We start from the raw sequence: 27,506 nt of genomic DNA on the forward strand, positions 1-27,506 counted from the left end.
GATTCATAACTAAAGGTTAGTGAGTACTATAGTGTTGTTGTATAATTGAATAAGGGTTGACATCAACGACAAAAGGGGAGATCGCTGGAAATATTGCTTTAACTAATGTCAAAACAGGGCAATACTATAGGATATCCAAGATAAAAGTTGCAAGATGAATATTGTAGGAAATATTGTTTGGATACCCACTTTTTTTTTTATTCCTAGTTTGGATACCCTATCTTTTAGGCATTTTTACCCCAAATACCTAGCTCAAATTGGAGCAAAGGATATATGCTTGAAAATATTATTATGATACTTTTCCAATGGTATCTGGCACTCCCTCTAACTCCATATGATTGAGGAGATATGAAATTATATTAAGATACTCAAGCTAGAAAGTACAGGTTGGCTCAACTAAAAAGTACAAGTTGGCCCAATAAGTTTTACAAGTCATCCCCATAAGTGAACATAGAAACACTATAAATAAAGGGTAGATGAGTGCATTTGAAGTCCATGGAAACAAGAAGATATTTGAGGTGCACAGAAAAGGTTGGGGAATACTGTTGGGTTTTTAAAGGTAGAGAAAAAATGTGATTTTTGAAGTGAAAAAGTCATCTTGGAAATTTCTCCATAGATTTTCTTATGGGATCTTTCAAGCTATGAAACTTGAAGGATAATGGGGAGATATTTGTGTATACGTGGTATAAACTTTAGAATTTGGTTCGATGTAATTTCAGATATATGATTTGAGGAAGTTAGGGTTCCTGATTTCTCCTAAAATATGCTTAAATACATCATCTTGGTGTTTTCACTATAACGTTTCTTCTAGGATGTTTTAGACTATGAAACTTAAAGAATCTGCAAGAAATATCTTCTTGTATATGTGGTAAAAAATACAGACATTATCTTATTAATTTTGTTTAGCTACACTGCTCTAAAAACCTTTGGAAACTTAGTTGACCTCCTTATGCGAATTCATTATGGATGGCCCAGAAGGGGCTCCTCCCCTATGCCAAACGAAGTGACAGTCTTCCACGATTTGATCGCTTCCCTTCCTAAAAAGAAACAAATGTAAGGGAAGTAGTCTAAGTTTTTGAAAAGAGGTGGATAAAATCCCTACTGTTGCGCTTTCTGTAGGTTTCTACTGCACAACTCTAGATTTCATAGATTGTGCTTTGGCGGGGAAATTTACTGGGATGTGGCCATCTCCAAAATCCATGGAACAATGCATTAATAAAGCCCAAACTGCTAATGAAAGGGAACATTGGTTTTATGCTTATGGGAATGGTTTTTACGCCTTTCTATTTGAGTTCAAAAAGGATAAACATGTCATATTCAAAAAATAATCCATATTTTTCTGGGGCAAGGGGCATGTACCTAAATAAATGGTCTTTAGATTTTGATCCAATAGATGATGTTCCAAATGTAGTACCCATCTAGGTTAAATTTCCTAGACTCCTATTATCATGTTGGAACGATGATTATCTCAGAGAAATTGGGAATGGGTTGGGGAAATACTTGGATAGAGTTGATCCCAAGGGATCTCAATTCACCTGTTCCAAGATTTGTGTGGAAGTTGACTTGGAGAAAGGGCTTTTGGAAGAAATTAACCTCACCATGGGAGAATAGAGCCATTTCCAAGTGCTAGAATATGAGTAATATTCATTTAAGTGCCAAATCTATCATGAATATAGTCATTTTGCAAGGGACTGCAAAAATCCAAAGTCAACGAAATGGGGAAGCTCTAGAATCTCAAGAAGAACAATAGAAAACATAAAGGAAAGTGGGAACAAGAGGAAATCAATGTCAACTAGGAGCAACAAAAATCAAGTAAGAAACACTCCTTCAACTTCATCTAATCCTTATGACGTAATATAAACTCAAGAGGAGAATGAAGGAGAAGAACCCGAGTCTGGAGAGAAAGTGGTCCTTCTGGGGGTGAAAAGGAAGATGTAGATCAAGAACAAGGAGAAATACAGGAACCAACAAGAGAAGAAGAGCTTGAAAGGGAAGGAAACTCTCAAAACCATAACCCTAATAGTGAAAATATTCCTATTGAACAAGAAGAATAAGGAATTACTATGAACAAAGTTCGTCCAAGGACATATAATTCATTAAAAGATATGTCAAATTTATTAGGAGACTTAGGGAAAATTCTAACAAGGAGTATGGCCTCAAGAATCATTAATTTGGGCTGATGAAACGAGTAGTCAGGAAACAAATAGAAACACCAAGTAGAGAGGTAGGCACTCTAAGAAAGTGATTAAAGAAAATTAAGCAATGCAAAATAAAAAAAATTGGAATTCAAACCCAAATCCTTGATATTCTAAATATGCCTCCAATAAAATATATAACAAAGGTAACAGATGGAGGTCCCGAGCATCATAATCTTCTAAGGAAATGATGAAATTCCTATCCTGAAATATAAGAGGCATGGGCAGCCCAACAAAATCCATCCGTGTAAAAGATTTGTTAAAAGTGGAAAATACTTCAATTTTGTTTCTGTAGGAATCCAAGTTAGAGGAAGGTGAACTTTTGAATGTGACACGATATTTTTGGAAAGATAATTATGGACTTGTGCAAATATCCCAAGATTCCCCTAGGGGTCTAGGCGTATGTTTGGATAACTTTATTTATCATCTAATAGAATGAAAAAATAACTTTCACTAGATTGCATTATTGTTGGAAAAGAAAGATACTAAGGCAAATATTTACAGTGGTGAATGTGTATGCATTTGTTACATATGGGGAAAACGTAAAGTTATGGGATACTCTAATCTCACTCAAAGAAGAACATTGGAGCTAGAACAATTTTGTGGGAGGAGATTTCAATACCATACTATACTCTTCATAAAAAGGAGGAGCAAGCATGGTTCGTGACCATTTAGAGAAAGGATGGAGGATCTAATCACCAAGTGGGATTTAATTGATGTTAAACCCACAAAAGAAAATTCACTTGGTCGAATAGAAGGAGTGGTAGTGGGCATATAGTTGCTCATATTTACCATTTTTTGATACACAGTTCTTGGATCCTTTAGGGTTTGTATTGTTCTTCATCAATTTTGGTGCAAGTTGAATCAAATCATTGTCTAATCTTGTTAGAGATAATCATTAAGGAGGATCTGGGTCCTATCTAGGGTGGCTAAAGGAAGGAGGAGTCATAGGAATTTTCAAGTAGGCTTGGTAAACTCCCGTTCAAGGCTCTCCAACATACGTCTGGGAAGTTAAGCTAAGGAAGTAAAAAAATCATTGTAAATCTAGACAAAAGAGGTCTATGTATGTCCAGGCAAGAAGAAAGCCAATTTGGTGAAATTATCATGGAAATTAGTTAAGCAGAGGAATGACATCCAGAGACAGAAATAATATCAAATAGACAATTCAATCAAGAAAATCAAAGTGAGGAGGAATACTAGAGGTTTAAATCAAGAAGTGTTTAGTTAAACGTTGGGGATCAAAACACAACTTTTTTCCCTAAACAAAAAATAGAAACCAGGTAAGAGGAAACACTCCAGAAGGAAAAGATAAATTAACATCCTTCTCTGATACTTAAAAGGAAGAACTTTCTCATTATGGTGCTGTATACTTGGAAGAAAATGAGTTGGATATAAAAAAGCTCAAGGTTTTTTGGCTATTTTCCAACCAGAAATTACAATTATGGAAAATCAGCAACTTACTAAGGAAATAAAGGAGGAGGAGGTGGTTGATGCAATATGGAAAATGGACCCCAATAAAGCCCCCAATCATGATGGATTTCCCATTAGTTTATTTCAGGTGTTCTAGCTTGTAATTAAAAAATATTGGATGAGATTATTAAATTGGTCAAGAAAACAAGGAAAACTAGGAGGGGGAACTAACTCCTCATTTTTAGCCTTGATTCCAAACGAATCAAGCCCATTAAAATTCTCTCGATTTTGTCCTATATCACTATGCAATGCAACTTATAAAATTATAACAAAAGTAAGGCATGCAGATTAAAGAAAATTACGCAGAGAATAATTTCTAAACATCAAGGGGGCTTCATGTAACTAAGGAAAATATTAGATAATATCATTCTGCAGCAGGAAGCCATCCATTCAAAGCAAGGAAAGGGGCGATTGAGGATTTGTAATAAAATTAGACATGGAAAATTCTTTTGACTAGGTAAGACACTCTTTTTTGTTTCTAATGTTGTAGAAGCTTGTTTTTTTTTTCTAATTTTGTAGAAGTTGGGTTTTAGTAGTGATTTTATAAATTGGATAAAGGCTTATATTGAGTCTCTCTGGATTTACCCTTTGATTAATGGCAGGCCTACTATGTTCTTCAAAGCATCCATGGGACTTTGTCAAGGGTTTCCTCTCTCCCCTTTGTTGTATCACATAGTTGCATAAAATTCTTAGCAAAAATTTAGAAAATGCTAGAGAAGGTGCCCACTTGATAGGAATTAACATTGCCCGAAACATAAAATATATAAATCATTCCCAATTTGTGGATGACATTTTATTTTTTGGTAGTACATAAAAATAATTGTGAACCACTTCAAAGAAATGTTGGAAGAGTGTTTAGATCTTGTATGGGGTAAGGTGAATAAAAGGAAAGGTGATCCCTATGGTTAGAATTTCCCAGACTAGACCTTGCGAGCGATAACACTAGATTTAGATTTTCTAGTGAATCCTAGATGAAATTATTTTAAATATTTGAGGGTTCCAATATCCTTGGGTATCTCCAATATCCTTGGCTAAATGTTGCAGGGAAGGACATATTAATTAAATTGGTTATGTCCTCTTTGCTAATTATCTTTTCTCTAGTCTCCTCACCCCAAAAAGTGTTGTAAATCAAGCTGGGGCAATGCTCATAAATTTTCTATGGTAGGGAGGTAAAAATAATGAGGGGAAGTTCCACATGGTAAATTGGAACATAGTTTGACTCCCCAAAGAAATTGGAGGATTGGAAATTAAGGACCCTCTGTAAATGAACTTAGCCTTGGGTGCAAAATTGTATGGAGGTTGGTATCAGATTCTAAAGAATGGTGGAAACAAGATTTCTTAAAAAGTACTTTCACAAAAATAGGATTCTAAGAGTTGAGAACATTAATTGGATAGGAAAGGGTACCAAGATTTAGAAGCTCTGTAAGGTTGTAACCCCCATTATAATAAATCACCTGGGTTGGCATATAGGAAATGGGAAAAGAATCAATCTATGGAAGGAAAAAATTCCCTTGGAAAAATTGAGGATGGATTGAAATGAATTTAGTGATCTCGTTTTTTTTTCTCGTTAAAACTAATCTATTATATACATAAACAGAAATCAGTTACATCATTTCAAGACAGAAAGAACCAGTTTCCTATAATGGCAGCTTGGAACAACTGAGACTGCAGTGTCCGAGGACTTAACCAGACCAAAAATAAACCAGCCCTCGTAGGGGCTCCAGCAGAACATTAGAATAATCCCGCGCAGGGGAAAACAAACACATCCCAACCATAGAACAAGATCCTGGTGCCCAAGACCCACACAAAGACAGTTTGCCGACATAACAAAAACTTAAGACCAAAATATAATCAAAGCAGCAGGAGAGGCCGAAAGGCTTAACAGAAGTGCCGCAGAGACCTAGAACGATGGCACCGCTATTCGTCCGGTTCCTCCTTAACCACCCGGTACCACCCGTATACCTCCACCTCCGCTGCAGCGGGAGCAGTTTCCATGTTGACGTCTTCGCCTTTGCTGATCATCTTTTTCTGAGCTAGAGGGCGATTTGAGACATCCTCTGGTGTAGCCGCAGGCGTTTTCAGCACTGTCTCTGAGCCGTCCGCTGGCTGCTTCCCCCGATCGTCTTGAGAGTTGCTGCCATCCTGGGAGGCTTCAATGAAGAGAACCGAGACATGGGCACTGATCCGGGGGCAATTCAAAGAACTATTGAAATTGAAAATGGTTGAGCCGAAGGCAGGTGAGGAAGCAGAATCAGGAGCGCTTGAGTCCAGGAATTGACTGGACTGAAGGGGGTTGGCATCAAGGGAACGATGACAATTTCAATGGCAGCAATGGGGATAGGAAGCGTCTGCAAGAGGGTGCGAAGACCCCCCACGGGAGGTGCCTCGATGGCTGAGCATTCGTTGTCGAGGCCTGACCATAATTGCAGGGTCCAAATGGAAAATGCACAGCGCGAAATTGAGGATCAAACCAGACCCGGGGATACCACAAACCGACGGTGAATTGGCCCAGATGGAAAGATAGCCTCTTGGAGCTGCTCGCAGCTCCAGGGGTTGCATAAACATACCCTGGGGAAGAACCATGAACATACCATGAACCGGCTCAGTGAGATCCAACCCACCATTGCTTTTGACATAGCTGCCTCCACCTCGAAACCCATCTGCCATTACTGCGACCTCCATGCGAGCTGAAGTGTCGGACAGAGCATTTAAGCGCTTCTGGAAAATATCAAACATTTCATTCCCGCGCGGCCAAAGACAGGCCTGCGCCCATGTGTTTCCCTTGCGACGGCGCATGGCTGGCATGTGGCCGCATTTAAACGCGCGTCCCATCCGAGCTATCACCCGCATTCGGGGGAGCCGCATCTCTTTGGACCAGACAAGTGCATTCATGTGCCTGATCATGATTTGATATGATATCTAGTTTTCCTGTGAGTAGAGTATTCTCATTTTCCACCCCTATATTGGCAAGGAGGTCAGCGACCTTGTTGCCTTCCCTTTTTATGTGATTAAAGGTGATGGCCCTGTTGCTGTGGAGCGCTTGTTCTATGGCTTCCAATCTCGCTTCGAGCCTCCAACTGGTGGCTATTTTCCTTGCATGAGATCCATTTAGGAGATGCTTGGCCATATTTATAAGGATCTGGGAGTCTCCTTCCACTTCCAGGGGTTGGAAGTTGTGTTTCCATGCGAGAAGGAGTCCTTGCCAGAGTCCCTCTAACTCAGCCGAGTTATTGGTATCCCACCCAATGTTCCAAAAGTAGAGCAGCAGGGGTATGCCTTCGTGATTCCTTAAAATTCCGCCAAATCCTGCAATTCCAGGATTTCCTTTTGAGGCACCATCAAAGTTGAGCTTGAAGGTATGCTTTGGGGGGGTAGTCCAGGAGACTTTTTTAAGGTTGCTGCCATTAGAAGGGTTGTTATTGTGAAATCCCTGAGGAAGATGCATTTGCCAGTTTTCTAAAATGGCTTTCTCATTGTCTAGAGTCGGAAAGTCCTTCTCAGTCCATGAGCAGAGCAACAGCGTCTCTTTGAGATTCCCACAAAGCGTACTCCAGATACTATCTATCGAAGATCGCTGATCTTTGAATATGCGTTTGTTCCTTTCCTTCCATATGCTCCATAGGAGGAACCCGGGGATTATGTTCCATAAATGGTTGAGAATTTCACTTTTGTAAGGATTCTGTTGCCAATGACGTAAAGAGTTGGTGATGTCGCCCTCAAGTCTGCATCTTCTTTGACATCTGAAGCTAGCCTTTTCCCATAGTTGATTGGCTAAGGGGCAGGAGTCCAGGAGGTGTTGGAGAGTTTCCTCATGGGAATTGCAATTAAAACAGATGGAGGGGCCATGAAAATTTCTGCGCCTGAGTTTATCCCATGTGAGGATTCTCTGGTGTCCCACCAACCAAAGGAAGTAGGAGACTTTGGGCCAAGATCCTAACCCCCATATTTTGCTCCAAATTGGGTCAGGGGGAGCAGGGTTATTGCATATGATTTTGTAGGCCTCAGATGTGGTGAAGGCTCCTTTAGGCTGGTACCCCCATCGTAGAATGTCTCTGCCTTCGTCAAGTCTGATGCTTCTTTTGCGCAACTCCCTTTCCAGCTCCTCAACGATTTGGTGATTTTCAATTGTGATTAACTGGTTACCCTGTTTCCATTTCTTGAAGCCTTGCTCTGTCTCCTAAGACCAATAATGCCGAATCTTATCTTGCTGATGCTCCTCCCCAATGAAGTTCGGAGGTGGATTAAGAATACGACTGAGCTGTGGCATTTGGTTCCAAGCATCTGTCCAGAATCGTGCAGTTCTACCATTTCTTACTTCCCAGAAACTATGTTGTTGTATCAACTGGAAGTGTTGTTTGGCTGCATTCCAAATTAGCGAGCCTTTGTCATTGGGAGTGAACCTGATGAGCTCCTCCTGGGGTCTGTGATTGGCGTATTTGGCCGTCCAGATTGTGGCCCAAGGTTTTTCTGGGTTAGAGAGCCATTGCCACCAGATTTTTGCGCTCATGATGGTGTTGCTATGCGCAGGGTCTCTGAGGCCAATGCCCCCTTTTTCTTTGGGCGTGCAAACAGTGGTCCATTTTACCAGGGCCCATTTGTGATTTGTTGCCGTGTTTCCCCATAGGAAACCTCGCTGAAGAGCCCTAATTCTTTTTAGAACCCATTTTGGCGCCGCTAGGATTGAGAATAAGTATAGCGGCATTACCTAAAGAACTGACTTTATGAGCACTACACGATTGGCCAAGTTCAGAGCTCTATGCGTCCAAAGGTTGAGACGGGATTTGAGCTTCTTAATGAGAGAACACCAGGAGGAGTGCTTGATGGTTGAGGCAGAAAGAGGGGCTCCAAGGTAATGAGAGGGGAGAGATGCAACGGGGAATCCCAAGATTCGAGCAACAGCAGTCTTAACGATAGAAGGGGTGTGAAAGAAAAAGATCTGCGATTTGGAGCTATTGATGCTAGTTCCGAAGGCTTCAGAGAAGTCATTGAGCAGGGCTTTAAAGCAGGAGGATTCCTGGACAGAAGGGTAGCCAAAGAGCATGGTGTCATCTACAAACTGCTGATGGGATATAGCTAGGGAGTGGTGAATGGAGAGACCTTTGAGCTGCTGAGAGAGGAGGGCTTGTTTAATGTGACGCCCTAAGCCTTCAGCCATTAAAACAAAGAGGAAGGGGGAGAGGGGATCACCTTGCCTGATTCCACAGGATGGTTTGAAGGGGCGAGAAGGGATCTTGTTCATGAGAATGGAGAAGAAAGAGGAGGAAATGAGACTCATGATCCAATGGATCCACATGGGGCAGAATCCAAAGGCAATTAGCATTTGTTGTATGTAGGTCCAATGGAGCTTATCAAAAGCTTTAGAAAGATCAAGTTTTAGAATCATACCTGCCTGTTTGGACTACTTGAGGGAGTGTATGATCTCATGTGAGAGGATAATGCCATCCATTATCTGTCTCCCTTCCACATATCCAGATTGTTCCGGAGAGATGAGCAGTGGCAAGAGGGGCTTTAACCTGTTGGCGATTACTTTGAATCCGCCTCTTTTGGTATAAGGGCAATGAAAGTTGAATTGAGTGAGGGAAGTAGCCAATGCAGATCTCTCGATTCCTCTACAACTTGCCATACCTCCACTTTTATCAGCTCCCAGAAAGCGTGAAAGAAAGTTGTGGTGAAGCCATCCGGGCCAGGGGATTTTCCTTCCTTGAGCTGTGACATGGCTGTATCCACCTCCCGAGTAAGAATAGGGCGAAGGAGAAGTTCATTATGTTCCTCTGTTATTAACTTTGGCACATTATGTGTAATTCTATCTATAGCAGGTCGCCTGTCTGCATCGGGCTCTAGATGAACTTGCTTGAAGTGATTAAGGAACTCCTCCTCAATTTCCTCATGCTGTTATGCTTTTTCCCCTCCTTGTTTTTGAATGAAAGGGATGTTATTGTGCATTCTTCGTTGAACCGTGGTTCGGTGGAAGAATTTGGTGTTTCATTCGCCCTCTTTTAGCCATCTGATCCTGGACTTTTGCTTCCAATATATCTCCTCCTGCTTTCTCCTCTCCTCCAGCTGGTTGTGGATGCACTGCTCCTGCTCCAGGGTCCCCTCAGTGTGACCCTCTGTGCTTATTTTTTGCTGGAGTTCCGCCATTTCCTTATTTAAGTTATGTTGCGCCTTGAAGATGTCTCCAAAGGTCTCACTGTTCCACCGCTTTAGATGGTTTTTTAAATATTTGAGTTTCTGTTGGAACTGGAACATCTTGGAGCCTTCAGGCGGAGTGAAGGTTGTCCAAGTTGTTTTGACAAAGTCTTTGAAAGATGGATGAGTGAGCCAGAACTCTTCGAAGCGAAAGGGTCTTCTGATGGAGTTGCCTGGTCGTTGCCACTGGAGGGCAATTGGCCAGTGATCCGAGCCTGAGTGGGGAAGAATGGCAGTTGTGATGTCTCCTCCTAAGTGAACCGAATTATCTGATATGAGGAAACGATCCAGTTTGGAAGCAATTTGATGCTTTCCTGCTCTTCGATTGCTCCAGGTGAAAATGCCATTGCAAAAATGTAAATCTATAAGAGAGGTGTTCTGGATGAAGTCTTTGAAATGGGTGTTTTCCTGTTCCAATCTGTTTCTTCCCCCAATCTTTTCCTCCAACTTAGTGATCATGTTGAAATCCCCTCCAATAATCCAAAGAGGATGCCTCCTATTGTTATTCAGAGCTTCTATGGTGTTGAGAAGAGCTATTTTGTTTCCTGCTTCCTGTGGGAAATAGACATTTGAGAGGTTTCCATGAATATTGGTGCCTAAAATGTGGAAGGCAGCCTGGATGAGGTGGTGAGAGGCGTGGAAATCAGAGAGAGTAAGCGCTTGTGTGTTCCATGCAATGGCAAGCCCCCCTGATGCACCAGATGCATCCACTGCCACCGATTGACAGCCTGGCCATGCTTTAGAGAGGATACTGCCTAGTGTAGAGCTGTTACACTTGGTTTCCTGGAGAAAGCATAGTTGCGGCTTTTCCATTTTTATCATGTTTTTTAGCATTCTAAGTTTTCCTGGGCTATTGAGCCCCCTTAGGTTCCATGAGATGAGCTTCATGATTCACTATTAATAGAGGGTTTATAGTACTTCGTCAATTTAGCATACCTGCCTGAGTCCACCAGGATTTTCCCTACCGCTATTGTTCGCTGGAGATCAGTTTTTCTTCCCCTCTTTTTGGAGTCTTTTGGGGGAAGGCCTCCATCCCATAGACTTCCTGGCTGGATGCCTAGTTGTTGCTGTTGATAAGCCCTTGAGATGACCACTTCCAGTTTGTTGAGCTGAAGCTCTGGGACACTGTTGAAAGCCTTCTTTTTGCATGCTACTTCTAGTTCTAAAATGTCTACTCCGTGCAGATCTATACTTTCTGGTTCTTCATCCATCTGTTGCACCTGGCTGTTTCCTTCAGTGGAAATATCTAAGCTTTGGAGGGGGTCTGGAGTTCCATCTACGTCCATTTCATTGTCTTTTTCTGCCGGTTCCTTTCGACCTTCCTTGGGGTTCGCCAGTGTAACTTTGGGGGTTTGATGATCAGAGGGGGAGGCTGAAAGAGGAGGAGGAAGGGGGTACGGAGCTGGGCTTGGAGAACGGGATTTTCTCTTCCGAGGTCTGAGCTAGAATTTCAAAGTTGTTCCTCAAAGCAGGGCTGGGGGCGTTGTCTTGCTGGGGCTTTTTCCCGGTTGAAGGTTTTTTGTGCGCTCGCTTGCGGCTAGGAGCTTTGGTGAAGCCATCATGGGTCAAGGAGTCAGAGGGTTCAGGAGCATTAGCTTTGGCATTTAGGGGACAGTCCCTGAATAGATGCCCAAGAGCGTGGCATTTTCGGCATCGAAAAGGGACATGTTCATAATCCAAGGGTTGAATCCATTCATTGTCACGGTGAGAGAGACTTACCGATTCTGGCAGGGCTTTGTCCAGGCGCATAAAGACGCAGATGCGAGCATAGGAAGTGTATCTACGCATTTTTGTTTCTTCTGCTGCTTTTATGTATTCCCCTAATCCATTTCCAATGTCTTTGAGAATATCTTCATCCCAGTATTCATCTGGAAGTGAGTACATTCTGATCTAGACTGGCGCCCAGGTGAGGTCTTCCTTGTCCGGATTAAATCTTGCTATCCATTCCCTTAAATATAGACCAACTGAGTTGAAAAAGTAAGGCCCTTCACCCAGGATTCTGTATTTGTCCTCAAGGCAAAAGAAAATCGCAGTAAAGAATCCTTTCGGTCCTAGCTGCAGAGTCACATCTCCTTTGGGTTTCCACTTCGCTGCAATCCAACCATATAGGGCTTTTTCTGTCGGCCAAAACCCTATAAATTTCCCGATGAGGGCATGATCCCTCATGTATTGGATTCGTTCATCAATCTTCTGTCCCGACGGCTCTATTCTTGGCCGTTCGGTAGCTATTGGTTTGCATGTAGTGGAAGAGACCTTCGAAACTTCCTCTGGTTTTTCCTTTCTTCCGGGTGTGATGCCAGTCTTGTCTCCCTGCCTGCCTGTCTCATTGTGCCCATATTGTTGCAGGTTCTCCTTGTTTATCACTTCCTCATCAACAGAGCCAAGCACAATCGTCCGTTCAGGTCCTTGCTGCGAGGTGTTTGCTTTGGGGGAGGGCGTTAACGCCCCCCCTGGGGTGAGTCCATTGTCCTGCGATAGAACCTTGAATTGCTTAGTCGAGTCAGAGCTAGAGGTCAGGCCCGTGATGGTATCCTGATCTGTGCAAACTGCACTGTCTGAGTTGTGGTCAGAACCCTAGCACTCGAACCCTCATCCAAACAGGTTTTTCCCTCAATTTAGTGATCTCGTTGATTGGATGGAAAGAGAAAGATTGGTTAGGCTGAAGGAAATTTCTCAGTTGGATGAAAATGGTGGTTGGAAAGGTTGGGACTACTCCGGTCTCCTTGAAAATTTATTCCCTAATGGAATTTGTTGATTTCTTCTCTAAAAGGCCTCACTCCCATTGATAGATCTTCCAAAGACCTTCATTCATGGTTGTTGAGTAAATCCCAACAATATACATTCAAAAATGGGCACACATTATTACTTCCCAAGCTTCCCCACCTAGCCCCCATGAAAATTTGGAAAAAAAAAATAATGCATAGGGGTGCGCTTCCTAAGGTGAATAATTTTTGTTGGATGTTGGTACATGGGAAAATACTCATTGTTGATAACCTCAATCATAGGAGTATTCAAGGTCCTTCGAGGTGTGTATTGTGTAAATCAACATAAGAAACAATTTCTCATTTATTCCAGCAGTGTCCCTTTTTCGTTGGATGTATGGTAAATTGCATTTGGAAAATTGCATTATGTGGATATAATTCCAAGAAATTGATAGGAAATGTTTGTCTTGTGGAAAAAAAATATCTCAAGGTCTTGAATTCTATCTCCCCTAGCAAAGCAAATTTGGGAGCCCCTTTCCAAATTCTTGTGATAGTCCATCTGGATAGCAAGGAACGATGCAATTTTTAAACAAGAGCAACATATTTCTTATCGAATTTCCGCTTGAGCCCAAAAATTACTATTTTCATATTAGATCGAGGCCTCAAAGCCTCAGAGATAGAGGATTTAACGCCATAAAAATGAAATTGGATATAAGTCCCTAAATCACCAAATCGTGTTGTCAACTTCAATAACCAACTTAACTCAAGTATAATTACTTGTTTAAGAATGGATTTGGATGAGTTTCATAATTGGAAAATAAATCAAGATTTACCTCTAATACTTTTTGATGGTGCATCAAAGGGAAATCTAGGGGCAACAAGAGTGGGAGGGGTGATCTTCTGCCTTTATGAACAATAACAATATACTATGCCTGGGGGTTGGGCTCTTTAACAAACAACCGGGATGAATTTTTGGCACTTTGGAAAGGAATGAAATTCTGCATTAGTAAATACATAAAGAGAATGCTAGTTTTAGGAGATTCAATGATTGTTATAAGGAAAGTTTCCAAATTAAAATAAGAGGGAGGAAATCCTAACTCCGCAATATTGAATAGGATAGCTTGACAACTAAAGAAATTTGAGGAGATATCCTTCTTACACATATATAGGAAACTAAATTGGGGAAATAGCTAATATTTCCAATCAAGGTGCAAGACCGAGGCACAAAATATTGGAATTAAACCATAATCTAAGGTAAATTTTCCCAATTCCATGAGGGTCCCTCAATTGACCTCAACCAAATCATTCGACCAACCTAGCCACCAAATTTTGAAAAATGAGCGATTAAATGTTTTTGAAGGTTTTGCCAAAGGTGGTGACGTTGGCTCTAAGCGTCTCAAACTTAGAAATCCTGTATTCATTTATCTGTGCATGGAGGTTGTGTGTATTGCATACATTATTCTAAGAGTCTAAGATCATGTAGATCTGACAGATGGAAGGGGAAAATTGCAAGGATTAAATGGGATGTAAGCTTGTTTAATACGCCAACAATATGATCTCCTCATCTCTACAATTTGGTTATAAATGCTTTGCACTACAACCAAGGCCGAGACATAAATTCTATGGAAACATTAGATCATTCCTCCAGGTTTGGGTTATGGGAAGATATGGATATTGATTCTTCTCTTGGGTGTTGATACATACAGTTTCATGCCTTGTCGATATTTATTGAGTAGTCCAATGGGAATGTTTTTCCAAAACCATTTTCACTGAAGCTATTCTTGTGGAAAGGCAAGATGAGTCTGAAAAGGAAGGATTTGAAGACCTTTGTGGATCAATAAGAGGAGAACAACTAGGAGTGTTGGTGTTATTATGTCGATAGTTTGTCAAAGGTAGTATATGGAATAATGGAAATCTCCAACAGATGACTAGAATTAGTGGAGAAGGAAAAGGATGAGAGCTTTAAGTTGTTGGAAAAGTGATGTGAATGGCTATACACCAAGTTGGAAAAGTAGTTTACAATAATGGAAGCTGAGCTACTACTCATGAAACACAAAGTAAATGGGATAAATCCCATATCTGATGGTGAGCTTGTGTTAATCTAGAAGATCAAGAAGCTGGAAAAGGTTTCCAGACTTCAAAATTTCAAGTTGCAGTGGCGCATGGAGAAAATGCACCCCGTGGGACAGATGAAAATCTGGTCACTATTGAAGCCAAACCCTCTAATGTTATTTAATTTCCAATGTCTTGGTCAATGTATTGCAAGTATTCACTTTTTTTGGGTTTTTTTATAGAATTTACATAAGATTTCAGTGTAGAATCATAGTCAAAAGAACCCATAGAGGAAAGAAGATTTTGCTATCACTTTATTGGAATATTAAAGCCTCTGAAATCACAAAAAAATGTAAATGGTTTTGGGCATGTATCCAATTTCTTATAATATAAATGATAACCATTTCATAAAAGAAAATAAAAATAAAAATAAAAAATTCAGTCCTTGGATTGCTATACTTTCTATGATATGATTTGAGGAAGTTAGGCTTCCTGAATGCTCCTAAATGTTCCTGAAATCTACTTCAAACATGCTAGCTTGAAATTTAACAATGGTACCAACTTAATGAGAACTTTATTGGGTCCTTGTTTTTTTACAGGTCACACCAAATCATGTTTTTCATGCTAATTTTGAAAAGTGGTGATGCAACATCACCCTTTTTTCATTTCAAGATTAAAATTTCATCATGTTTCAACCATGAGATTGAAAATGAAATATCATTATTACAAAAGATATGAAAAACCAAATTGAAATGCAAAAGTGGTTATGTAACATCGCCTTTTTTTAAAGGTTAACATTAAAACATTTTTCAATCACGACATTAGCCCTACAAATCAACACCTAAAGTTTGTATTTTTCTTTAGTATTTGTTTTAAAAGTGTTTTTAAAATTTGTTTAACTTTTAGTTTCATTTTTGAGGTTAAAATTATGAATTAATTGACATTATGGTCTCAACCAATGATACCCTTAGAAAAAATGTTTCTAAATCTAAAATGTGGCATTACATAATTTTTAAAAAATTATTAATTGGCTATTTTTTAATAATTTAAGTTAAAAAAGGGATTTTTTTTTGTGTGTGTGTATATGTGTGTGTGTGTGTGGGCATGTGTGGAATCCATTTAAAAAAGAAGATGAAGAAACTACCTTTTTGTTGTAAAAAAATTGCAAAACATCATTTTTCTTAAAAATTAAGGGAATAAAGCATTTTTTGGGTAGACAAGTATTTTTTTTTTTTTTTATTATTATAAAAAATGTACATAGATTACAAGCTTGATAAACTGGATTTTTTTGTATGTCGAAGTAAAATATGGACAATGGAACCTTATGGAGATCATCTACCCATGCAGGAGAATCCAGGCAATCTCCCTCAAAACTGAGTCAAATTGTTAACAATGGTACTGTAACAACCCAAAATTAAAATATACAGCTACTTACATCAATTTATGCAATTAATAATCAACACATAAACTATTCAACTAATTAGCATAGAATATCAAAATCATTAGCATAGAAGGCTTACCTATAGCGAAAATATTCCTTTGTAACATTACTTAGACCCTGCTAACTGCAACAAAGTTTTGAGAATGAATCTCCACACAATCGTAGGCTCAACTGCACATAATATTTCTACAACTAGCCACCCCCGAGCCCTCAATCAACTACTACTTACATCGAATCCTTTATCTCACAATACTCTCCTTCAAAAAGAATGAATGCTTCTCGTCTCCCTTTTCATCCATTAAATAGAACAAACGGTTCTAAAAATGTAAAGAGATTGGAAAGAGATCTGCATGCACACAATCCATGTGTCGACATGCCAAGTTTTATTTCTTTGTTTTAAGTTTACTTAATTCATCATTTTTCTTAATTTAATTTTTTCTTATTTTATTGATTTTTACATTTGTTAACTTACTGTATATATATATATATATATATATATATATATATAGATATATAACTTCAATTTATTATTTATTATTATTATTTACTATTATTATCTTGTATTCTTTATTTATTATTTATTTTCTATTATTATATTTTCTTTATTATTTATTTGTTGATTGATTTATTTATATATTAATATTATTTCATTTATTATTATTCGTATTAGTATTAGTATTATTATTACGAGGCATTAAAGGTACAAAAAAGGATAGAAAACTTGATGAGAGAGTCATCTTCCCATGAGTGGGAAACCATATGACCAGTTTGTCGGTGAGTTTTAATGCGAAACATAGACCATATGATAACAAAACCAAAATGAACATAACAGAAACTAGACGATATAGAACAAAAAAGTAACAAGTAAGTGGGAACCTCTGAGAGAGAAGAATCCTTAAGACTTGTCAGGCCCGGGGGGGCTTTGTCTTGGTTAGATAGGGATCACCCTTTGAAGTTTCCTCACTTCTGGTATGACTGGTAAGGTTCGGTGGATGTTCTACTAGTTCCGGGGACCTATGGCTAGTAATCATTTTGAGTGTCCTTGAGGAGAGGGTCTCCATCCTTGGGGGGAAGATCCTTCCGCTTTAGATATACCATGTGATTTGGAAGATGATGGAGGAAGTGGAGGAGGAAAGGATATCCTCATCACCCTAGATAGGTTCCAAAGCATCATTTGTGTGTGAACTAGAAAGGCATTGACCTCTGCAATCTTGCTTTCAAAATTTTCTTTAATTTCCTCTTGATCATTGAGATGTCTGGCCAACAAGTTCGTGATAGCCCAAAGAGTGTTGCTAGTGTTGCACCACTCCTCGACTTCCATGGTGGCCACAAGTTTGCGGATATGAATTGGTATGTCCTCATCAAATTCCTTCTCCCCCTGAGCATGCCAGGGGGGAGAGGTTGATGACCATTTTCCCTTCCACCTCATCTAGAACATGCTATTTATCGCACCATAAAAATAAGAGTGATGGAATACCAATAGGTACATTGGAGCCAACTGTGGCACTCTACAACTATAGACCACTATTAAGGAGAGGGAGAGGATGCGGAGGCAGGCTCGACTGGTAAACAAGCCCTCTCTACACTTGGAATCTTCCTGGAGGAATGTATGGGCTAATTAAGCTTGAATCCATGTCATGCAACTCTCCTCGGTGATGAGCTCATGGCCTGAGCGCAATGAATGTGGCATGATGTGAGGTAAAGGAATGACCACCACCCTGCCACTCCCTCTATTTTTTCATGCAACATGAGCATGGGACAAGTGCTCTGCCTCATGACCACCATGTGCACCTGCGTCTTGGAGGCTTAGATATTGTGTTGCCATGTCTTGAAAATGGCGAGCCCAGACTACTATCTTGAGAGTGGCCAGGGTCAAGTCCTTGCAAGGGGACTCTCTCTTCCACCCCCTTTTTGGCTAGTAAATATGCATATAGCCTCTTGTTATTTAAGGATAAGAGCCAACTATTGCATGCTCTGGTCTAATCACCAACTAGTGGTGAATTTGGAGGGTGGTGAGGCATTTTAGATTTTCTGGGAAACTTGGAGTATGAGTTAGGAGTCACCCTCAATGATGATTAGGTGGAGAGTGTGAGTTATGGAAATGAGGGAGCCCTATGTTAATGTCTCAAGCTCAGCTGCATTGTTGTTTTCATGTCCAATGTAGCCACTGTATAGTTGGATGATGTCTCCTTTATGATTTCTGATATCTCCTCCAATTCCATCCTCCCACAGGTTCCCTTTAGAGGCTCCATCAAAGTTAGCTTATAATGCTTCTCCAAAGGTGGAGACCAAGTGTTTGGGCTTGGAGAGTTGGTATGAGGGTGAGTAGAGATCCCTTTGTGGGTGGGGAGGCTTCAATCACCACCAAGCTAGGATGAAATTTTCATGGGGAGGCCTTAAAAGTATTTATCCTCCCATTTAGAAAGGAACAAGCTCTCCTCTAGGTGCTTATGAAGAAGTTACCCGATGCTTTCCTGGGATTTGTACTTATCAGTCAAGATTCTTTGGTTTTGTTCCTTCCATATTTCCTATAAAAGAAAACAAGGGGATATATTCCAGAGTTGATTGAGGATTAAGTTCTCGATGGGGGATTGAGCCCAGGATTTAAACAAAATTTCCTTCAATCTTGTTTGTGCACTAGAATCCTTATATCAATTGGCTCCATAAACTGTTGGAAAACTCATAAATACCTAGAAGGTGATCCATTGATTCTTGTTGACTTTTACATAGGTAGCACCATGATAGTCCGTGAAGGCCCCTTTTGCAAAAATTCTCTCAGGTGAAGATGTGTCATTTTGCAAGGAGCCAAATAAATGTTTATACTGTTGGCTAGAGGTTTTGAGCCCATAGCTCTTTCCAGAATGGGTCTGGGGTTGTTGGTGGGGTTGGTGATGCGAGATGATATGCCTCTTTAGTTGAGAAGGTACCCACACTTTGGTAGCCCCAACAAAGGATATCGGGGCCATTCTTATTACTTATGGTACTTTTTCTAAATTCTTGTTCTAGAGAAAGCTTGTTTGCTTCTAAGTTTCATTCTCCACGGACCATTAAAAGCTTCCATTTACGTATGCCTATATTTTCCCATTCTTGCCAACATTGGTAGACATGAATGATCATGGATATTAGCTCATAAGTTTGACTTTGGAGGAATTGAAAGATGTTACTAAGGCTAGGAATTTGTTTCCAAGAGTCATCCCATAGTCTTGTTGATCTCCCATCTTCGATTTCCAAAAAAATATGCATTTGGACTAAGGATTGGTGCATCTTTCTAAGTTCCATATGAGGGATCCTTGTGCTTGCGAGGATAGGTGAATAAGATTTTGTTTGTCAATATCCAGGGCATATTTTTGGTGCCAAATGTGGTCCCATGACTCTATTGTGTTTTTGATACAATACCACCAATTTTTTTCTCCCAACACTTTGTTGGTTGTTTCTGGATCACGAAGACCCAATCCCCCAACTACTTTTGGTAGGCATAAAGTGTCCCACTTGACTAAAGGAATTCGTTTTTGGAGATGGGGACCTCCCTAAAGGAAGGTTCTTTGGATATTTATGATGGTCCTTAAGACCCATTTGGTGGCTTCTAGAATTGAGAAGAGGTAGTGGGCATTGATTGGAGGAAAAAAATTAGGAGAATGAGGTAGCTGGCTATGTTCAATGAGAGGTAGGTCTAGTTCTCAATTTTACTTCTGATTTTGTCCAAGAGCTCTCTCCATAAATAATTCTTGATGTCAGAATTGATTAGAGGGGTTCTTAAGTACATGGAAGGGAGGGGAGCAAGGGTGAAGTCAATGACATGGATGATGTTACTTTGTGTGATGGAAGGGGTGTAGAAGAAATACATTTTTGACATTTCCAAATTGATGGAGGTTCTGAAGGCCTTTAAGAAAAGATCAAGGATTAATTTGATATATTTGGATTCTTTTATAGATGGGTGGTTCAAAAGGAGCATGTCATCTACAAATTTTGTTGGGAGCGAGTGATGCCATCACGAAGAGAGAGACCTTGAATATTTAGTTGTTGAAGAGCAACCTTAATGGATCTGCGTAGATCTTTTGCCTTCAGGATGAATAGAAAGTAGGAGAGGGGGTCACCTTTCCAGATTGTACGGGAAGGTTTGAAAGAGTCAGAGGGGGAGTTGTTTAAAAGAATAGAGAAAAAAGGCATGGTAATCAGGGACATTACCCACTGAGTCAAATGGGGGAGAAGCCAAAGGCCAAGAGGATATTTTTTGTGTAGTCCCAGTTGATTTTGTTGAAGGCTTTGGAGAGGTCCAACTTAATGAGCATGCCAGGTCTCTTCAGATATTTGAGGGGATTGATTTCTTCACGAGATAGGATGCTACCATCAAGAATCTATCTTCCTTCCACATATGTGGCTTGATCAGGGGAAACAAGGAGTGGGAGGACGCCCTTAATATGGTTAGCAATTACTTTGGAAATAAATTTGTATATGACATTGTAGAGAGTTATGGGGTAAAACTTACCCGATGAAGCCACATTTTCCTCCTTGAGCACTAGGGTGAGAAATGTAGAGTTGAAGGATGGGAGGATGCATTTGTGAGGTCTATTGTCTTCAATAATTTCAAGTATCTCAGAGTGGAGGAGGTGCTAGTGGTGCTTGAAGAAGGACACTGTGAAGCCATTCGGTCTAGGAGCTTTTCCTTATGCCATTTGATGTATTACTTCATCGAATTCATTACCAATGATGGGTGTAATAAGGGCCAAGTTATGACTTTCAGTGACTATCTTAGGAATATGAGCAGTGATATTGTTTATTGTATCCTTGCTCTATGGTTGGGGATCTGAGAGTAGATCCGAGTAGTAGATCATTAGGGCAACTTCCAAATCCTCATGTTTCTCTAGTATTTTCCTAGTATTTGAGCAGAAAGAAGTGATATGCTTATGGGAGCAGTGCTAAATGGTTGAGAGATGAAAGAAGGAGGTGTTGTGCAACCCCTCCCCAAGCCAAATTATCTAGGATTTATGTTTCTGTAGGATCTCCTATTGCTTGTAATGTTTTTCTAGTTTTCTGGTGAGAGAATATTCTTTGTCCCCCTATTCCTCCATGTGACTGTTGGTGATAATTTCCTATTGGAGAGAGGCCATTTCCATTTCTAGAGACTATTTCTCCTTGAATATATTACCTAATTCCTCCTTGTTTCGTTATTTGAGGAGGATTTTGAGCTGCTTGAGCTTTTACTGGAAGATGTACATTTTTAATCCTTTTATGTGGTTCATGCCCTGCCACTAGTCATGAATTTTGTTGATGAGATTGAATTGGTGAGCCAAAATTGTTTCAATTGGAATGAGTGTTTGAGGGGTTTTCTAAAGTTCTCCATGAAAGGCAGATGGGCCAATGATTTGAGCCCACTAAAGGAAGGATCTCTGCAGACATTTCATTGCCACTGGTGAGCAGTTGATCTGATACTAAGAAATTGTCCAACTTAGAGGAGAACTATGTGGGATCACCACATATATTGTTCTAAGTCAAGAATCCATTAGTGGTTCTTACGTCTACAAAGTTGACACGCTCGATGAAGTTCCTAAATTCCTCCGATTTAGGCTTTATGTCTTTCCTTCCTCCTTTTCGTTCACTTAGAGATGTGATCATATTGAAGTATCTACCAATAATCCATGTATGGGGATCCACCTATGTTTGTGGGGAGTGAATATTTCTGAGAATATATATTTTTTTGCAGGGGTTTGTGGTCCATACACATTGGTGAGGAAGCCATGCAGGTCCATTCCTAGTAGATGAAAAGAGATAATGGGTGCTACAGATTCCTGAAATAAGTGTACGAGTTGGATATGGTTGGATCCAATGCAATGCTTAGGCCTCCCAACGCGCCTTCAACATCTACAATGATAATGAAAGCGTTTTTCCATAATCTGGACATAATGTATTAAAAAATAGAACTAACGCATTTGGTTTCTTGGATTAGCAAGATTGTAGTGAGATTCGGCTAGATCTTCCTACAAATAACACATTATTTACAGGGGTTGTTCAGACCCATTATGTTCAGGGAAATCACTTTTATGAGGAAATATTACTTTGGGATGCATATATATCTTAGATATGCTTATATTGACTTGAGTTGACTAGCTTTGTTCCCAAGGTGTCTATGCATTCGAGGGTTGATTTGCAACCTCTTTTCTTGAATTATTTGCCACTTTTTTTTCCCATCCTTCATGATAATGGCTTGATATCGTAGTTGTTGTGATGCCTTGGCCTTCTACAATGCTACAACTAAGAGATTTATCTACTTAGGTGGGATGTAATCTAGCTCATTACACCTACATGCCTCTTCCATGGCTATTAGATCTAACCATTCTATTTCTGTGAACTCATCCTCCTCTGTCATATGGGTGTCCTTCGGTGGCTGTATATCCATTTGAATAGTGGCTTCATTTGGGATGGCATCGGATTTACCTTACCAGTGTTCCTCCATGGGATATTTTCCCAATTCATTCTAGGGCTTGTCCTAGTTCTGTTCCTTCTTTGGTGGGATAGGATCTCCAATCAAATTGCGAAGGGCTTCAAAACTATTTCTTGTAGCCTATTTTTTAGGGGAAGTAGTAGCAGAGGGATTCTTGTTATGACACTTCCTTGATGTTATCTTTCTGAATCCTTCACCATCTACTTCTTTTGAGTCCTTGGGATACTTTTTGGATTAGTTGAGGGGAAAATCCTAAAATAAATGCCTATGCTATTGACATCTTTTGCATTTGAATGGAGCGTGCTCGTAGTATAGGGTTTGGAACTAGTCCCTATCCTATAATTCCAATGTTATTTCCTCAGGGAGAGAGATCGAGATGTTCATGTAGACACAAATTCTCTTGTAGGAGGTGTAGAAGCCATTCTTGGTTTGTTCTGAGAGGCAGCCAAATTTCCCCAACTTGTTGCCTATGTCTTATAGGTTTTATGGATCCCAATATTCATATGGCAGGAAGTACATACGAGTCTAGGCAGGGGCCCAAGAGAAGTCTTCCTTGTCCAGGTTAAAACACTCCACCCATTATCGCATGTATAGAACTGTAGAGTTATAAAAGTATGGCTCTCCATCCATGACCCCTTTTAGATCCTCCTAGAAGTAAAATATTACCCTGAAGAAACCCTCAGAGTCCAGCTTGAATAAATAGTGGGCCTTAGGTTTCTAGCATAGCACTATCCACTAGAGAAGGGATTTCTTCGTTGGCTAGATCCCTTTGGATTTTCAAATGATGGTGTCTTCTGGTGGGCTCCAGTATTGTAGCAATAATGCTACAACTCCTGGAACTCCCTTCTTTAATTTTATCAACCCGGTAGTTCGTAACAAACTTGGAAGCGACGGTGCTGTATGCACAAGTACTAGCTCTTGCCGCAACTGTCACTTGGTCAGCTGGCACAAGTCCGCTAGGAGCTTAAGCCAACTTCTATGAGCTCTTAGAAGAAGCTTTTTAACTGATGGACGAAAGCTAACTCGAAGGAAGCTAATCTAATTGCAAAAAGAAACTGAAAGCAAAAAAGAAACGCAAACCCTAATTCTACCAGCTAGTCCTACTGACGCAAAGGAGAGCATGCAAACTACTGAAAGCGATGCCATTACTTCTATGAAGGTAAAATGCATGTGTCTAAGTTATCACTATCTGAAGAAAACATCTTTTTGTATTTTTGTTTAAGTTATTAGAATTATCATGCATGTGCTTTTAACTGGCTTTTCACTGTGCAGGGGTGGATCAAGGAGGAGAAATGCTTGGAAAAGGTTGGGAAGACTCGGAGAGGGTCTAAGGGATCCCTATCATCCTTTCAGAGAGTTTCACAAAGTCAGGATGCCATGCAACCGTGTTTATGAACTTCTACATGAAGTCTGCAGGGGTTTCTACAGGAAGTTCTGTAATTCTTCTACAGGATGTTTCGAGATTGGATTTTTGACGGATATGTGAGTGGGAGAGAATGCATGAATGGGTAGGGAGGTAGGGTAGGGGCCTGGAATGACCCAATGACTGAGGGATGAGGTGATGAGAGGGTGTGGAAGTCTAGCTTGCATCAAAGAAGGTTTAGGCAATGGAAAGGCAAGAAGGTAGGGTTACGTGGCAAAAGAGCAGATGGGAGATGAGGAAACAGACTTGGTGATGGAGGAGCTGATCTGGACGAGGCTCAGATGAACGAGGAGGTGATGAAGGTGCCCTACATAGTGTTTACCTGATCAAACCAACTACGTCTTGCATCCAATCAAAATATTAGATGATCTATCTAACAGTTTAATGAGATCAGTGAACATCAACCTTATTCATGACAAGAATCACGTACAGCATGTGAACAAAACATTATCAAAGAGATATAAATGCATGACTAACTCCTACCAATCCATCCTAAACATAAAAAGCTACTTCAACCATAAAAAGCAACCTAAGTAACAAAGCACGAATTAAATCTAAAGAGCAGATTTTATTTTAAGAATGCAGCGAACACACATAAAGATAAACAAGGGAGGTACTGGGCACTTGAGATGGGCCCAACCCCAAGAGCTACAGCCTCCCAAGAGAGATTTAGAGCTGGTGCAAAGCTGGATTCATCTTTATTAATCAAGAATGAAGAGTTACATCAAAACTTTCCACAAGGAGAGCTTGAGAATGAGCTGAGAGCAAAGCTAGTCTATTGCCTACAAATCGAATTACAAAATGACTACAACAAGGCTATAAAATGACTAACTACTAGCTACTATCTACTGGCTAACTAGCTAACATCCACTGGCTAACCAAAATGAGGCCCTAAGCCTTCTTATTTATACAATTTGAGGACCCAACAGTCCTCCTAAAATTTAGGGACTCGGCTGCCCAAGACTTGTAGTTAACAGTAGTCCTACTTGACTTGCTTGGCTGCCCTTGTGTTGATTGATTCGGTGGCCCTTGAACTCCGAGCTGATGGTGGAGAATTCGAGGTAAGGGCCCATAAATGAAGGGGACACCTTCCTACAAATCCTCTCCCTTGTCCTCCCACGAATTTGGCTGCCAAGTGCTCATTAAGACCTTCAATTTTGTCTCCAAATTGACCAAAAAGGCTACACAAAGCACCCATTAGACTTGTTGGCATAATGACTAACCCAATTCACTCTATTAGCATAAATATAATAAAAAACATGCAATAAAGTAATGAGAATGGTGGATTAAGTCAAATTAGGAGGTTGAATGAGCCCAAATAATTGCCCATTTTTGGGGCTCATCATCACCCCCCTACTGAAAGTGTTGCTCATCCTCTGAGCAACCAATCTCTCTCCTCATCTTTGATGGCCCTGGTGGCCTCCTTGGCTAAAATCTCGGCCAATTTCTCATTCTGCTGCCCTTTCTCCAAACTTCCTGTAGAAACAGTTCTCTGTCTTCCTGTAGAAACAGACAGCACCACCATATCCTGCTTGGCTGTGGGTGATTTTCCTTTCAGCTTGGCTGTGGCTACCTTAGAGGTGCCCTCACTGACGTGGACTTGTTCAGTCCTTTCCATTCTACTCTGTAGTCTTTTCTCCCTGGGTGTTAGTGTGGTTTTGTCCCCCTCTGTTTTGGCAGCTTGGTTTAATGCCAGTGTTCCAATCACTGATGTTGTTGGATACATCTGTAGGGTTGTGCTTTTCTGGCTTGTCACCAACTTGTCATCATTTGCCTTGCCCCAAAAATATCTACACCGAATGCTTTAGCCTTGCTTGCAAAATAATCGAATGAAGTAGTTGCAGCACTTGCCTTGACTTGGGCAGCGAGTTCAGTGGCTTCAGCTTCCTTTTCTGCAAGCCTTTTTGCTTTGCTTCAAGTTGTTTAGCAAGCTCCTGTTTTTTTGCGTGAATTTTCTGCAGCTATGCGCTCTTCTTCTTCAGCTTTGGCTTTCGCTTGGGCCTCGGCGAAAACTTCCTTTCTTCCATCTGTTGGAATGGCACTTAAAAGCTCATAAACTGGCAGAGAAGGTGCAGAAGGGCTGGCTGCAACATCAATAGTCTTGTTCTCTGAGATGGAAGTGTTTGCAAAAACCTCAGCTACCACAGATGCAACTTGTGTCTTTGAAACCTTAAACCATGGAATGCAATGCTGAATTTGCATTGATTACTTTGTTGTTTACGTCTGCACTTCCTTCCGCCTTAAGAACAAGGTTGCAGTCTTTCTCTGAAATAAAATCATCTGTGGAACTGGCCTTCAGGATAGTGTAACTTAATCCCATTTCCACAATTCTTTCAGTAAGCTCTGATAATGATATTTTTTATTTTCCAAACAAGTTGCTGAAGAATGAAGAGATTCCATCAAGAACATTTGAAGACCCTCCATCAGATTCGTAAACACAACAATATGATTCACATTTGCTAGCTTGGCTTCTTCAATAACGTTCAAAGCATTAGTTGTAGTATCTTTGGAACTAGGTCCATCCTCTGTGGGTCCTATTGATACCACTTCTTTTCTGGCATTTCCGATGGCTTTAGCTGTGGATTCAATATCCTCAAAACTGAATTCTACTGCAATAAGACGCTTGGCATCCTCTGCAGCAATTATCTTTCTCGGGACTCCAAATTTGTCGAAGAAAAATCCATTTTCTCTGCTTTTGAAAGCTGTGTCGTACTAACTGTAGAAGACCCACCCGTTTTCTGTAGAACGCCCTTGCATAGGTGGGTTTTAAAAAAAATGGCCGAGAAAGCTTGGTGGAGGATGACAAGTTAATAGATTGTGGGAGCAGAGGACGCGTACTTCGGCTAAGAACATTGCAGGTGCAAATGAATCAGCGGGTGGTGAGAGTCAGCCGAGCCTGTTTTTCAATTACAGCGTGATTCGTGGTGAGGAAGTGAAGTGGCCAGGCATACGTGGCCACATGCAGACTGTAGTGCTATCATGAACTGCATGTTCTCTTCTGGATCAGTTGCACTAGAGTTCAAACGGCCAACACTTCCTGTTTTTTTAAATTTTCACGTGAGTCAACTATCCACGTGTACTGCGTAACTGCCGGCTGAGTTCTAGAGAAGACAATCAGCTTACCCTTGATAATTCGTGGCTTAATCCCACCATTCCATTAATTCATGCAGTTTTTAAATTAAATTTATGCAATAGAAGAATGAGTTTCAGTCACATACCTCGAAGTTGAATGGCTGTCGTGAGCTGCTGTGGCCTGTAATTGCTGCATGCATTGGTTTTTTTGATTGCATGTGGCTTGGCTGCTAATTTTTGGTTGTTTTCCTTGTGCAGGTGTCCTCTAGCCAGATGCATGCTGCAAGAGTCCATTTCCACACTCAGATCTGCACATTCAAGCTGCTGCTGCTGCATTGTCACAGAACCAAAACTTGTTTTCACCATTTCTCCCAAACGGTAAAGTGGATCGATCTGAAACTTGCTGAGCATGTTTCTATCATCATGATGCACCTCCCATAGCAAAATCGTGATCAATGGATGCACGGATTTCGAGAAAAATGGAAAATGGCTGAAGAATTCAGATTTCGATTTCTCGGAAACC

At 40.4% G+C, this 27,506-nt stretch overlaps 1 protein-coding gene and 1 pseudogene across 1 annotated transcript; both read right to left on the minus strand.

The window, feature by feature from the left end:
- Nucleotides 1–8,370: 8,370 nt before the first annotated feature.
- LOC149195019 (uncharacterized) lies at nt 8,371–8,820 on the minus strand. Its single transcript, XM_089407871.1, has one exon. The coding sequence runs from the start codon at nt 8,818–8,820 to the stop codon at nt 8,371–8,373; it is 450 nt and encodes a 149-aa protein (XP_089263997.1).
- A 2,924-nt stretch (nt 8,821–11,744) lies between these two features.
- Nucleotides 11,745–27,064, minus strand: LOC149195020 (uncharacterized; annotated as a pseudogene).
- Nucleotides 27,065–27,506: the final 442 nt, after the last annotated feature.

This window comes from Pinus tabuliformis, chromosome 2_2 (assembly GCF_031772625.1).
Source record: "Pinus tabuliformis cultivar Carrire ecotype Pingquan chromosome 2_2, CPIR1, whole genome shotgun sequence".
In the NCBI taxonomy this organism is placed as follows: Eukaryota; Viridiplantae; Streptophyta; class Pinopsida; order Pinales; family Pinaceae; genus Pinus; species Pinus tabuliformis.